The 14,031-nt window shown below is 41.4% G+C and overlaps 1 protein-coding gene across 1 annotated transcript in view; it reads left to right on the top strand.

Annotated features, from left to right (window-relative positions):
* Positions 1 to 14,031, top strand: part of LOC145390591 (uncharacterized) — a 43,665-nt gene that overhangs the window by 20,159 nt on the left and 9,475 nt on the right. Inside the window, exons 6-8 of the mRNA XM_080265401.1 lie at positions 9,259 to 9,326; positions 10,026 to 10,083; positions 13,457 to 13,585. Of these exons, the coding sequence (XP_080121527.1) occupies positions 9,259 to 9,326; positions 10,026 to 10,083; positions 13,457 to 13,585 (255 nt within the window). The remainder of the gene's footprint in view (positions 1 to 9,258; positions 9,327 to 10,025; positions 10,084 to 13,456; positions 13,586 to 14,031) is intronic.

Here is a 14,031-nt window from a genome sequence, read left to right as displayed (position 1 = left end):
TCAATAAACAAGGAAAATATGATTACATAAGGGATAGGTTAGGTTAGATAAGGATAATTTTGATTAGGTTAGGATAAGTAAGATTGGGTTAAGTTACAAAAATTTAGGTTAAATTTGGAGAAATAGGCACTGATAAGAGTGATTTCATTTGTGTGCCACAAAATGTAAACAAACACTGCTTTTCTAAGTGTTTGTCACCACTTTTAAAAGAAAAGAAAAAAGAAATGAATATGCAGTAAGAAAATACTTGAAGAATCCCATGAAAATCTATCCATCTATCTGTCTGTTGCCAGATGCCTTAATCTAAGGTAAGGAGAAAAGCAGAAGAAACTGTAAAATGTGGTCCTGTGTCTCCTTAAAGATTATCTTTTATTGTATTATAACCCATGATGTAGTGAAACATTGGTGAGGGAGAAGAGGGTGGATGATAGCAAGGTGGCTCAATCGGTAGAGAGGTGGCCTGCAGTCCTAACGGGCCCAGGTTCGAATCCCAGCTGGGGCAGGGAACAGTTTAAGGATTTAAATTTCATTAAATCAGGCTTTACTGATCTACCAGAGGATCCGCCAACATGTCGTAAAAATACCCCCGCTAATACCAATACACCAGTCCTGTATGAGACAGCACTAGCATGTATTCAATATGGACGGTGGGTGTTAGCGCTGAAGTGGTGACATGTAGAGGTGTGTGGTATGTAGGAGGACTGCTGGGCCTTGATAGCAGGCTGTGAAGCCTATGCCCAGAGTCGGACACATAAAAAAAGAAGAAAAAAAAAAATAGGTTAGGTGTGGTTTGGTTAACTAGTTGATATACTAGCATTGGTTAAGCTGCAATAGGTTTAAGTAAGGTTAAAGCAGAGGATGATATCCAGACGTCACAACTGCAGATCACATATCATAAAGCTAATTTTTTGTAACCATTCGCTAAAACCAGCAGTACCGTATTTAAGAATTACACATAACCAATAGAAACTTAAATTACTTTGCTCATTATTTAGCTTATGAGCTGAAGGTACTTTTGTACTGGCAGGCAGGGAAAGAAGAGGCTGAGGCAAGAGAATGCGTCGCAAAGCGATGAGCTATGACCAGAAGAGGCGTGCCAGGAGGGACTATGCCCGGATGAAGCGGGCAATGGAGAGCCCGCGAGAGAAAGCGCTGCGACTCGAACTGGTGCGGGAAAAGGCAGCTGCTAGAAGAGCTGCTGAAATCCCAGAGGAGACCAAGATGCGGAGGGCATATGCCAGAAAGCGGATAAGGGAAAGAGTCGAGGCCAGGAAGCGCCAGGAAAAGAAGAGCATGGAGAAATGGCTCTTTATGGCAATGAGCATACAGCCAGGACTTTGTGCAGGTATTACAACAGAGTAATGGCTTCAACACTTTGACCTTATTATTGATACCTTCAGATAAATTTTTACAACTCAGGAGAGATTTTGGGGTCTGGAGGGGTTAGATTAGCCATCAATGACTCGCACAGTGCTAGGGGTATATCTGAAGTTGCATTAAGTGTTGGTTCATTTGCCAGAATAAATGGAATACACTGTCAGCTCAAAGGTATTAACAGATAAAGAATATTTGGCTATGCTGAAAGTTGGTCCATCTTAACTTGGCCAAGGTTTCCATCTTTATGCAGCTTATTTCCCATTGCTCTGTGGTAGAATACAAGAATACAATGGCTGTACAATATTTCCATAGCATTCCATTGTTACCAGCATCATATTGTAATGTTACTCTCCTGTTACAGCTCAGTGGTACAATAAGGCAATAGTACTACTGCTGGCCAAATAATTAAAACCCCACTGAAGCTACATGTAAGAAAATCTTAATTACCGGTATACCAATGGCTACCTCTCTTTCAGTGCTTTACAGCCTTTCCATATCACTGCTTTGTTATGAGCACTTCACCAAGCCCAGTGGCAAAATGATAGATTACCTTATGACTTCATGGACTTTCCATAGCACTTCTTCATGACTAGCATCACATCCTAGTATTAAGGTCATTGTCTTCATTTTTGACAATAAACGTGAAATTTCTAATATTCTGAGGAATTCTAGGAAGTTGTGGCATCCTTCCTCTTGTCTCTGTGTGAAGTACCTGTATTATCATATTCATAATTGTATACTGCAAGTGTTTTAAAACTGCTTTTTTGTACACCCATATCAAGCGCACAGGTGCAACTTCATCGCTCCAACATGCATCACAATATAGCCTTGTGCAAAATTTACAAATAAATATATATATATATTTTTTTTATTATTATTTTTTTTTAATAGAAAAATCATCTACTAAATACTCCTTCTTGCGACATCTGGCATCTTCATTCCCCCACCCTAATCTCATCTGCATACTGTATGCTGTGCAGCCAAGAGGCAAGTGAGAGAGAGGGTGTGTTGCTTGGTGCTCCCCAACCTAGGCTATACCCACTTCCCACCAGTCTCGTTTGGATTTTCACCCCTCAAACTCTGCCATTACCCTCCCACCCCTTCAGCATGCCGAAGAGAAAGCATGACAGCTTTAGAAGAGCTGCTCGGGGGGGGGGGAGAACCTGTGAAAGTGGCAGAAACTCAGAAAGGGATCTGTCTCTTGACCAGCTGCACCTATAGCCCTACGCCACTCACCACTACGCTCTTCAACACCTCCTTCTCCATCACCCTCTGCTTCATTACCTGAACACCCTGAGCCTTCTGCCTCATTGTCATAAGACTTTGTAGTTACTTGTAGAGAAGTATATTTTAGACTTGTGGTCGAGCGGCTTTTATATCTTGTAGTAGCTTCCCCACCAAATGTCATGTAGTGACAGGAGATGTAAAGAATAGTATGGGACTATTTTTATTTGTCTTGGAAATATTAACAAGTCTCTCACACGGAACGAGTATAAGTCCCGGGTAGCTACCTCCCTGTCTCGCTATCTGTCTCTCTCTCTCAAATCGCTAAGCCCTTCTCCCGTGACCTGTCTCTAGGGTCGCTTGTCTCCTTCTAAACTCTCTTTCCTAAAATCTGGTGTAGCAGGGGTGTGTCACGTGTGTTCCTCGTGGATGGACTAGGTCTTTGTTCATGAGAGGACTGCTGACAGCTAACTGCATCATCTCCTTACTGGCTGCTGTCGTCAGCTTTCCTCAGTGTTAAGAGTGTGTAAGCATGTTTAGCACTGCTTGATTCTCGCAGACACAACACCTTCTCATCATCTGACTCCCTGCTTCTATCTGTCTATTTATCTATCGATCTGTTATGATTTGTAAATATAATATGGGGTCCTACATCATTACCTGAAGACTCGCTGCCCTCTACTTTGTCAGTACAAAATCCTCAGCCCTCTGCTTCATCAGCACAAGATTCTCAGCCCTCTGCTTCATTGCTTGAAGACCCTCAGCCCCCCACTTCACCCAAAACAACTTTTCATATAAGAAGAGAACCATTTGCTGGGCATTTAGAGAATATTCCTGAGGACACTGAACAAAAGGACATCATCACCATGAACCAGCTGAATGAGACTTTGCTGCAGATGTGGTGCTGTAATGTCTGTGGGGGAGAAGTTGTGGCCTCCTACAAGTCACACTGTTGCAGTGGCTGTCTTACCCATACCTGTACAACACCTTCCTGCCAGAAAACCTCCTTTGAAGACAAGAAACTAGTTGGTGAAAAAAAAACATAAATGAAAAGTCCAGGAGACGAATATGAAAGCCGTTTATGAGTCCCTGAACAGTAACTTAGGGCGGGTGAGATCAACAGGCTTTCATCATCTCTTGGATTTGGCACCCTGAGCATTGGGACATACCTAAGCCATGCCAATTTTGTCTACAACTACATGGAGAAGCACTACAAGTCAGTGATGGAGAAAGGTATCCAAGGCCTCATGAGACATTACGAGAAGTCTTCCATTGTCCCTGATCCAGCTACAGGTCTCCTCGACATTGATGTCTACTATGGTGGCACCTGGATGACTCACGACCACACCTCCCACATTGATCTTGGTTTTGTCATTGAGGTTGACTCTGGACTGGTGGTGGATTTTGAGGTCCTCTCCACATGCCAGGTGTGCATAAAGAAGAAGACATGTAGTAAGCAGGAGGTTGACACCTGGATGAAAAACCACATGTCATCATGCAACAAGAACTTCAATGGAACAGCTGTTGCAATGGAAACTGAAGCTGCAAGACGGTTGTGGAGCCAAAATAACCAGCTTGGCTTATGGTACACCACATTCATTGGTTATGAGAACTCGAGCATTTATCATGCTATTACTAACCCCGATCCCTATGACATCCCTTTCATCAGCGAGGCGTGTGTGACCCATGTCAGGAAATGGCTGGGAACTTGTCTCTGCAAACTCAAGAAGGAGGCAGTTACTGTTCATGTCACCAAGAAGGGCAAGTAGGTGTGAAGGAGTGACCATGGAGGTGCTGGTATGCTGATGGACATCATCATCAGCAAAATGACTGGATAGTATTGGCAAGCTCTTTGTGGAGATAAGAGCCCTTATTCATCTTTCAGTGACATGCAGAATGCAATCATGGCATTGTACTTTCATGCTATTTCCACTGATGAGAGGCATTTGCACAACATCTGCCCATATAAGGAAAACCCTTGGGGCTTTTACCAGAAAGCAAAGTTCACCAGGAAGGAGCCAAGGAAGCACTCTGTGAAACCTGGGTACCTCACAAGAATACCTCCAGAACTAAGAAAAAGAATCTGAGATGTTTACAATGACCTCACTTCAGAAGACCTCAAATGCTGCATGAAAGGTAGAGCTCAAAACTCTAATGAGTTTCTTCACAGTAAGTTGTGGATCAAATGTGCCAAGCACAAATTTGCAGGATTTTATCGAGTCAGGTTTGCAGCCCAGATCTCCTGCCTTGACCACAACTTTGGCTATGTAGCATCTTGCCTCATGACTCATCTTGGTTTTGGTATTTCCAAACATGAAAGGCAAATTCTAAGGAGTTTGGAGTCTGAACAGTCCTTTCCAAAGTTCACAAGAAGTAGAAAGAAGAAAAAAGAAAGCTGAGAGTGAGTATGCCCCTGACAGTTTCTAGCTTGTAAACTTGGCAACATGGAGGAAGGTGGTACCTTCTGAAACCCTCACTTTAATGTGAATGGTATCCCAGTAATGGTAGGGGACCAAGTACCTGCAAAACTCATACTTTAGAGGATCATATGTAATCATATTAAGTACAAGAAAACAGGGAATCTAGAAGAAAAAAGAAAGTGAAACATTTTCAAAACTTTGACAGTCATTTTCAGAAAACATATGTTTTTAACCTTTGAACTCTATTAGCTCCTAAACTAATAAAGCAAGAGAAAAAATAAAGGTACCAGTGGAAAGCCCACAAAATTTACTATAAATTCTGTCATTGGAATGTTTGTATAATGATATGTTTGGTGTACAGAGTTTACCAAACATCTAGGAAATTGGTAAAATAAGACTCTTAGATTTTCATCAGAAAAAAAAAAAATCACATATTCTTCTAATGCAAATATCAAAAAAGGTATTAGAGAAACTGTAGAGCAACTCTTTATGATTAGTTTGCCACATAGCAAGACAAATTTTATGCATTACTTTAGGAACCTATTTATATCTTGTAGAAAATTTGGAAATTTTTGACAAAAAAAATCTCTAAATAAATATCTAATGAACCAAATTCAATGAAAGTATTACACAAACAATCTCTCATACATCAATAGCTGGTATAGCCTAAACTGCAGCCTTCTAGCCCGAATAATTTAGGAGCAACATGTTGAAAAAGATGATTACCTTAACCTCTTAATTTTGGGTGGAGTACTATCTCTGTCTATGTATTGCCAGACGCCTCAATCCCGTTCGGGATGGCCACAAACAAATCACCTCCGCGTCGACCTGTCCCCCACCATTTCACTGCCCCGCTTCCAACTCACACCCCCCTCTCTCATATACCTCTCCACCCCATCCCTCCATCTCATCTTCGGCTTCACCCTCCCTCTTCCCCCCTCCACCTCACACATACACTCTCTTCGTCAGTCTTTCACCCTCCATCCTCTCCACATGGCCAAACCACCTCAGTGTATTCCTCCTAACGCTTCCTATCACATCCACATCACAACGCTCCTTTATATCCTCATTTGTCAGCCTGTCTCTCCATGTGACTCCACAGGCTCCTCTTAAATAACTCATTTCCACTGCTCTCACTCTTGACTTGTGTCCTTCCAGCAACGTCCAAGCTTCACTTCCATACGTTAGAGTTGGTATCACAATACTGTCATGTAGTAACTTTTTCACTTCCATGCTCACTTCCCTGCTTCTTATCACTGCTTTCAAGGAGTACTGAACTCATTTTTTTTTTTTTTTTTTTTTTTTTTAACTCTAACGACCTAAAATTGTCACTTCTCCATCATCACTGCTGAGTTGTAATAATAAATGTACACTTGAATATAATGCTAGTCATGAAGAAGTGCAAAGGAAACAATGTAGGGTTGTAGCATTGTCTATTTCTGCCACTTAGTTATGTGAAATAAGCTGCAGAAGGATGAAAACATTGGCCAAGTTAAGGTGAGAGAACTACCGTACTGTATCGTACTCTCATGCTTGTTCTCCAGGTGATTATGGATGATTTATACTTTGTGCAAAAAATTTATGGTAAATGTGGCAGCCATCATCCATTCACTGAATGTAGTGCGGCTTACTTCTTCGTTCACCTTAATCATTCTCTTTGTGTCTGCCCTCCTCTCTTCATATTTCTCCCATCTTTCCTGTCACATTTTATTACCCCTTTTTCCTTTTCAGATGGCTTTACATTGAGTAACAAGCCTGATGGTTTCCTGTAAGCCAGGAAACCATTTACTGTACAATGCTGGGTGATAACCAATCCATATGTGTTCCCTATGTATCAACAAGTGGTTTGGCGGAGGGTTAATGCCCCTCCCCGTAAAACTAACTCAGAGACAAATGACCACCCCTTTGGGGATTATGGCTTCTGGCTCTAAATAGATAGAATTCTTCATACCAGGCATGCCTCCACCTTTCAGATGTTCATAATTATGTTAGTACAGGTAGTTGTACCTTTAGGTTCATATAAAATGTGAACCTGGTGGACTGCAGGCTGGAGTTGCCCTTCTCCAGCAGTCCATCATTATCCTCTGTTGGGAATAGGGAGGGAGTTGAAGGATGTGTAACTGAACAGTGAAGCCATCCAGTTATATCAGTGCCACCACTTGAAGGCGTTCCTCTTCAGCATTGCACCATATAATAAGTCCTTGTTGTATTTTGACTTCTTTGTTCTGCATTTGTTTTTCCTGTTAATATCAGAGCTTTGAGGATATTGTGGGACTAGGCCATACAGCTGGAACTGCTTAACCTCTTCAGTCCAATTTTATTGTTTTGTTACGTCCCCGTCCCACACTGCCGCGGGTTCCAACAGTAGTAGTTCAGTATAGGAAGGACATTGCCCAGTGAGTTGTTCTTCCAGTGGTCAGCCTTTCATTGTGCAACAACAAGATTGGCTCAGGCGTGGTAAATAAACACTGGCTTCTCAAGCTCGTGGTCTTTATTCACCAGATAATTACACAGTGCTTGCCAGCTACACTTCACTGTTTTCACCGGAGCTATACAGTCTTCACTAGACAATGTATTTTATTGCAGACAAACTAGAGTGTCGCCTGGAAGTTGAGCCGGAGTGGTATGATTCACCCTATGCAGCCCCACACAGTGTAAGTACAGCGTTGAAACAGAATGGAGATCCTGGGAGAGACAGACAGACAGACAGAGAGGTTAAAGCTTGAATTCTTAATTTTCTGTAACTTTTGGGTTACACAGAATCCAAAATGTTAGAAGAAATAAAGAATTCAAGATCTAACCTATATTACTCTCCTACCCAACATTTCCACTTGTCACAGTGGATTCTCTACACTGAATCAGATTTACCACCCAGATTATGCAGCCCCACACAGTATAAATACAAATCTTCAGCAGAGGCCTTTATACTGTTTTGCTTTTTATCTGCAAATTCAAAGAAGAGATTGGATGATAGATAGATAGATAGTATAAAATATATATATATATATATATATATATATATATATATATATGTGCCTGTGAGGTGAAGCTTGAATGGTAAGTGTTAAACTCTTTTCACTATACATGCTGTTTGTAGGTCTCCAACTTAGGTACTTTCCATGTTTCTGGACATTATGTCACCCAGTGCATAGATGGGAAGAAGTCTGGGGGTTGATGATGATACGATGATGATAATGAAGAGAGTTTGGGGATAGACTTGACAGAATATAGAGTTAGTCGTTGTTCTGTCATCTGATTTATTTATTTATTTATTTTTTACCTCAAGGCTGCAGCATCATTATAACATGTTAATCTAATCCAGCAAATATCTGTAAACCCTCTTAGCTCAGTTAATGGCTAACTAGTCTAATTGTAGGGCCAGCAAAAATTAAATAAGGGATAACTGATGATGCTAAATACAGTTTTGCATTTCAGACCAGCAGCAAAGCACCAGAGGCGGTGTACATCAAAGTTGAACCCCAGGACAAACAAGGTTAGGACAACTTGAATGTTATATTCCAACTGACACCAGATGATTTTGTTCAGGTAGGAGTGAGTCATGGTAGTGTGAGTTAATTATTAAGTTCGTGGAACAACAAGGTTAGTGTGGTGGTGGTGGTGCTTTAGTGGCAGAAAGATACTGCTGACCATAGGGATGCAAGTTCAATCCCAGGCTAGTTTGCAGTTGCCATTTACAGTTTTTGTTTTACCCATTCACTACAAGGATTTTTTTTCTGTTGTTTCTGGATGAAGATGTTAATATAAGTGTAGGCTGTATCTAACCCCAGCTAAGAAATTCTCACATAAGCTGAATAAAAATGCCTGGTACAAACAAGAATGAAATAATTAAAATGTACTCAGGATGCAGAAAGTGTAGGCCTTTGTCAGGTTAGCATGTGCAAGCCTTGCTTACTTGGTGGCCGCTTGACTTTGTGTGTGTGTGGGTGGGAGGGTGGGTGGGTTAATGGATGTGTTCTGTGTGTTTATGGGTGGGTGGGTTGTATGTGTGCATGGGTGGGTGGTTTGTGTGTCTGTTGTTTTACTACTACTCACTACATTCTTATCTCACCGTATTTCATATTTTTTCTCACTGTGCTGTACTTTTCACTTCTCGTTTCACATATGTTTTTCTCTGTTACATGTCACACACACATATCTTCTACAATTTGAAGTTACAAAACTGCTCCTAGAGATAAATAAATATTATATATAAAACAATGATTATGTTTTCTTGCAGACAAGTTGGAGTGTTGCGTGAAAGTTGAGCCAGAGTGTTATGACCCAGACTATGCAGCCCCACACAGTGTAAGTACAGTGCTGAGCCAGAGTGGAGATGTTGGGTGAGAGAGAGAGGGGGGGGGTGGAGAGCTTGAATTCTTTATTTTCTCAAACATTTTGGGTACACAGAACCCAGAATGTTAGAGAAAATAAAGGATTCAAGTTGTCATCCATTTCCCTCTCCTACCCAACGTTTCCGCTTGTCACAGAGGATCATCTACATTGAACCAAATTTACCACCAGACTATGCAGCCCCACACAGCGTAAATACAAATCTTCAGCAGAGGCTTTTATTCTGTTTGTTTTTTATCAGCAAATGCAAAGAAAAGAATAAAAAAAATATATGACTGTGAGGTAAAGTTTGAATGGTAAGTGAACTAGATGCGCAGTTACTAGGTCTCCAGCTCTACTTCCCACGTTTCTGGACATTATGTCACCCAGTCAATAGGTGGGAAGAAATCTGGGTGTTGATGATGATTATGATGATAATAATGTAGTTAGTTTGGGGATAGCTCAGACAGAATGTACAGGCAGTCATTGTTCTGTCATCTAATTAAAACTTCTTTACCTTCTCAGGGTTGCATCATCACTATAACATGTTATTCTAATCTGACAAATATCTGTAAACCCTTTTAGCTCAGTTAATGGCTAACTAGTAACTGAAGGGGCAGCAAAAATTTAATAAGGAGTAACCAATGACGCTAAATACAGTGTTTTGCATTTCAGACCGACAGAGTAGCACCAGAGGCAGCATACAGCAAACTTGACCCCCTGGACGAGCAAGGTTAGGACAACATAAATGTTATATTCCAACCAGATGATTGTAGTTATAGGAGCCTAAGTTAATTCTTAAGTCTGTGGAACAACAAGGTTAGTGTGGGGGTGGTGGTGCTCTAGTGGCAGAAAGATACTGCTGACCAAGTCCCAGGCTGGTTTGCAGTTGGCATTTACAGTTTTTATTTTATCCATTCACTACAAGGACTTTTTTTTTCTGTTGTCTCCAAATCAAGATGTTAATACAGTATAGATGTAGGCTGTATCTAACCCCAGCTAAGAAATTCTCATAAAGCTGAACTCTTCCTCTTCTGTCTGTCTTTTCTTCGTTCTTTCCTGGTCCTACTGTCTGCAGGTGACTTTACACTCTCTCTTCTGTCTTTCTTTCCTTCATTCTTTCCTCTTCCTTCTGCCTGTGGGTGACTCTACACTGAGTGACAATCCAAGCAGTTTCCCGTACACCAGGAAACCAGTTACTGTATTGGGTGGTAACCATATAACCAAATTTTGGCATCTAGTGGTTTAGTGGGCAATTAAGGCACTCCAGTGGGATTGAGCTGGTAAAGATTTATATTCAAGGGGTGGTTGGGGTTTAATGCTCACGTAATGCCACTCAGGGATGAGTGAGGCTGGTCACTCTCATCTTAAATGTCAGAACCAATTTGCCTAGCCCTGGGCTCTTACACTCCTCATGGGGCACTGTAGGATTGAATGATGAATGAATGATGAATAAAAGTGCCTGGTACAAACAAGAATGAAATAATGTAATTAGTTTGTACTCAGGTTGCAGAAAGTGAAGGCTTTTGTCCTGCCAGCATGTGTAAACCTTGATCACCGGGTGGATGCTTGACTTTGTGTGTGTGTGTGGGGGGGGAGGGGTGCGCATGCATGCCCACGTGCACACATGCACCATGATCTCCAGCACTCTTGGAGTCCACACACTTTCTTATGTTGCCAGCGGAACACTAATGCCCATTGTCTGTGCTGAATATAGTACATACTAGAGCTGCCTGTACACACTTTCTCATGTCACTATTTGGACATTAAATACCATCCATCACTGTTGAATATAGTGTCTGCACTTTATGCCTTCACATGTCTTCACTTCAGTGCTATTGCCCTTTGTCCATAAGAAATACATATGCATTCAAGGCTTGTTTAATAGTGTTAGTGACTTTTTTATTGCATTATGAATATTATGGAAGATTAGTAATATATGTTTTAACAGAATTCTAATCAGTAAACTGCTTCCTGTTCAAGCACTGAATTGAACATGCCTGCTTTGCAACAAGACTGTGTCCCCAACTACTGGACCACTACCATTGGTCATTCCATTTAATATGATGCCATTACATAAAACCTCACACCACGTCTTTTTAGGTTTGCCCATTAGTAATCAGTCTTAATCCTTTCAGACTTTAGACATCATTTATATTATGTTGTTTTCATCCCAGGCGTATGAGGATGTGAACCCAATGGACTGCAAAACACTGGCCACTTCAGCTGAATGCTCCCAGAGATCTTTGTTCAGATTATACATAGATGATTGTGTTTGTGAGATAGTGAGGTGCATGAGGTGATTTAAGTGTGTTTGTTATGGTGTGGGATATATATATATATATATATATATATATATATATATATATATATATATATATATATATATATATATATATATATATATATATATATATAGTATATATATATATATATATTCCCATTTCCTTATGGTATGACTTAGTATGGGAAGGATCTTTTGTTGTGAAGGGGTTAATGAAGGCTGTATCCAGCCCCACCAGTTTGAAAAATATTCGCTGAATGAATTAAATAATCTGCCAGTGCTCAGCAGTAAGAGAAAAAAGAAAACACTTCCTTGGATGCAGTGAGTATGTGTTGATATCCATAAGACTCCTTCTGCATCCAACCACTTCATGGGCTCATATTGTCATTGGGTAAGGAGGCTTTCTAGCACCTCTTTCTCAGCAGTTTATTTTTTGGTATGGCTAGTTAATATCCTTTTGCACATTATCTGCACACAGTATGACAATGTATGAATGACTGAAATAACACAGAATAGGACAGTAAGGTGTAATAAGCAAAATAAATCACTCAGGAAAAGTTGTTAGGGAGCTTCCTTACCAGACAAGAATACGGGCCCTGGCCATAACTAGTCAAGTATTGTATTCCATGTACTATCATATGAGTTTATTCAGATGAGAGTGAGTCATGGGAGCCTGAGGTTGTAAATACTTCCACCATTAGCCTTCTTATGGTTGGAACAATTGTAGTATTCTGTTTCAGTGATTGCCAAGTGATTTTAGTCATCTTAAGCCCCTGTCACACACAAGCGACTCAAGGGCCAACCGCGGTGCGACTCAAGGTCGCAACGCATTTTTTCATCGAACGTCCCTTGATTCGCCGACAAAGCCCGGATTCTTTAGGGCTCGTGAGCTGCTGGGACAACTCATCGGGCCTCACGACTTGCCAAAAGTCGTGTCACAGTTGCGTTGCAGTCGGGAGTGTCGTACGTTGGTCGTGAAGCAGTCTTAGCTCAATTGGATGCGTCATGATGCGGTCGTTGCGTGTCGTGATGCTGTCACCGACAAAAAAAATGTTATTACTGCGTGTCCCTCGTCAACTGACTAGACACAAGAGAGGTCCATGGTGATGCTCTGGGTGTCATTGGTGGTCCAGGTGTGGTGCCCTGCCCCACACTGGGTGTCATTGGTGATCCAGGTGTGATGCCCCACCCCATGGGTTGGTCATGGGGGGGTCGGAGTGCATTCCCCAAATGCGTCACGCAGTCGTCTTGCATTCATGGGCGGTCGTGTCACAGTCGTGGCTGACAAAAATTCGTTAAATTTCAAATTTGAAGACTCGTAGCTCCATCGTCTCGTGGTCACCTTGTGACCTTGTCGCGTTCTTGAGGACGTCATGAGGCAGTCTTGACGCAGTCGTTAGGCAGTCATGATCAGAGCAGATTCAGGGCCAGTCAGGGAGGTATGGGAGCCAACTAAAACACGACCTTGAGTCACACCGCGGTTGGCCCTTGAGTCACGTATGTGTGACAGGGGCTTTAGAGTGAGCAGTAGGAGCCTGAGTGTGTTGGCCTTTACCATTCTCTCATTCTGATACTACCTCATTTGTCCCATTCACTGCATAGCCCTATACTCGTATTGTACTTTTTCCACTTTAACTTGGTGTAAGATTGCCATCTCTCTATCTTGAATGTTAATCAATAACAGTGTTTCATTTTTGCATTAAAAAACTGTATGTCATATCATCTGACAATTTAAAGCTTACCAACCAACCTGTCTACATAGCCACCAACTGGCCACAATTTATCCATATACTGTATCCATCATTCTACTTTCCTCACACAGACAAAGAAGAGGATGCATGTGTTTCGAGTTTGCCAATAATCTCAGACTACTATTCAGTTACGCCAGAGGAGAGTTCCACTGATGCCCCAACCAATGCGCCCCTGCAGGGGGATGGGGCGGAGATACAAGGTTAGTTTGTGTGTTAGCCCCATGTTTATTCCTGCTACTGCCAGATAATTTAATTCTCTTGTGGACAGGACCCTTGTAGTGGTGGAGTTAGTAAAGATTTGGGTAAGAATCAGTCTTCATTAACTCCATTAGTATATATTTAGGTTCCATGGCTGCCTGTAAAGCTTATTTGATAGTTTCCCCTGAGTTGCAGTAAAAGTTGGAAAAACTGTTGTAGTATGCAGCACGTTCCTGACATAATGAGGACTGGCTACATATACGTTGATTTGCAAGACAGAACATGTGATATTTTCCAGACGTAATTCAGGCGTTAGATTTTGTAAATTTATGATATTTTCAGACATGGTATCCTGAAGCACAAATGCCCACTAAATGGTTCTACGATGAGATAAAAATAAGAAGTTGAGAGGGTGACAAGTCCTCATGTGAAATTGTCGCTGACGGCT

This window comes from Coenobita brevimanus, chromosome 15, assembly GCF_032717465.1.
Source record: "Coenobita brevimanus isolate Jiangsu-jjx chromosome 15, ASM3271746v2, whole genome shotgun sequence".
NCBI lineage: Eukaryota > Metazoa > Arthropoda > Malacostraca > Decapoda > Coenobitidae > Coenobita > Coenobita brevimanus.
The sequence above is the reverse complement of the archived record's forward strand: the minus strand, read 5'-3'. Positions and strand labels throughout refer to the sequence as shown.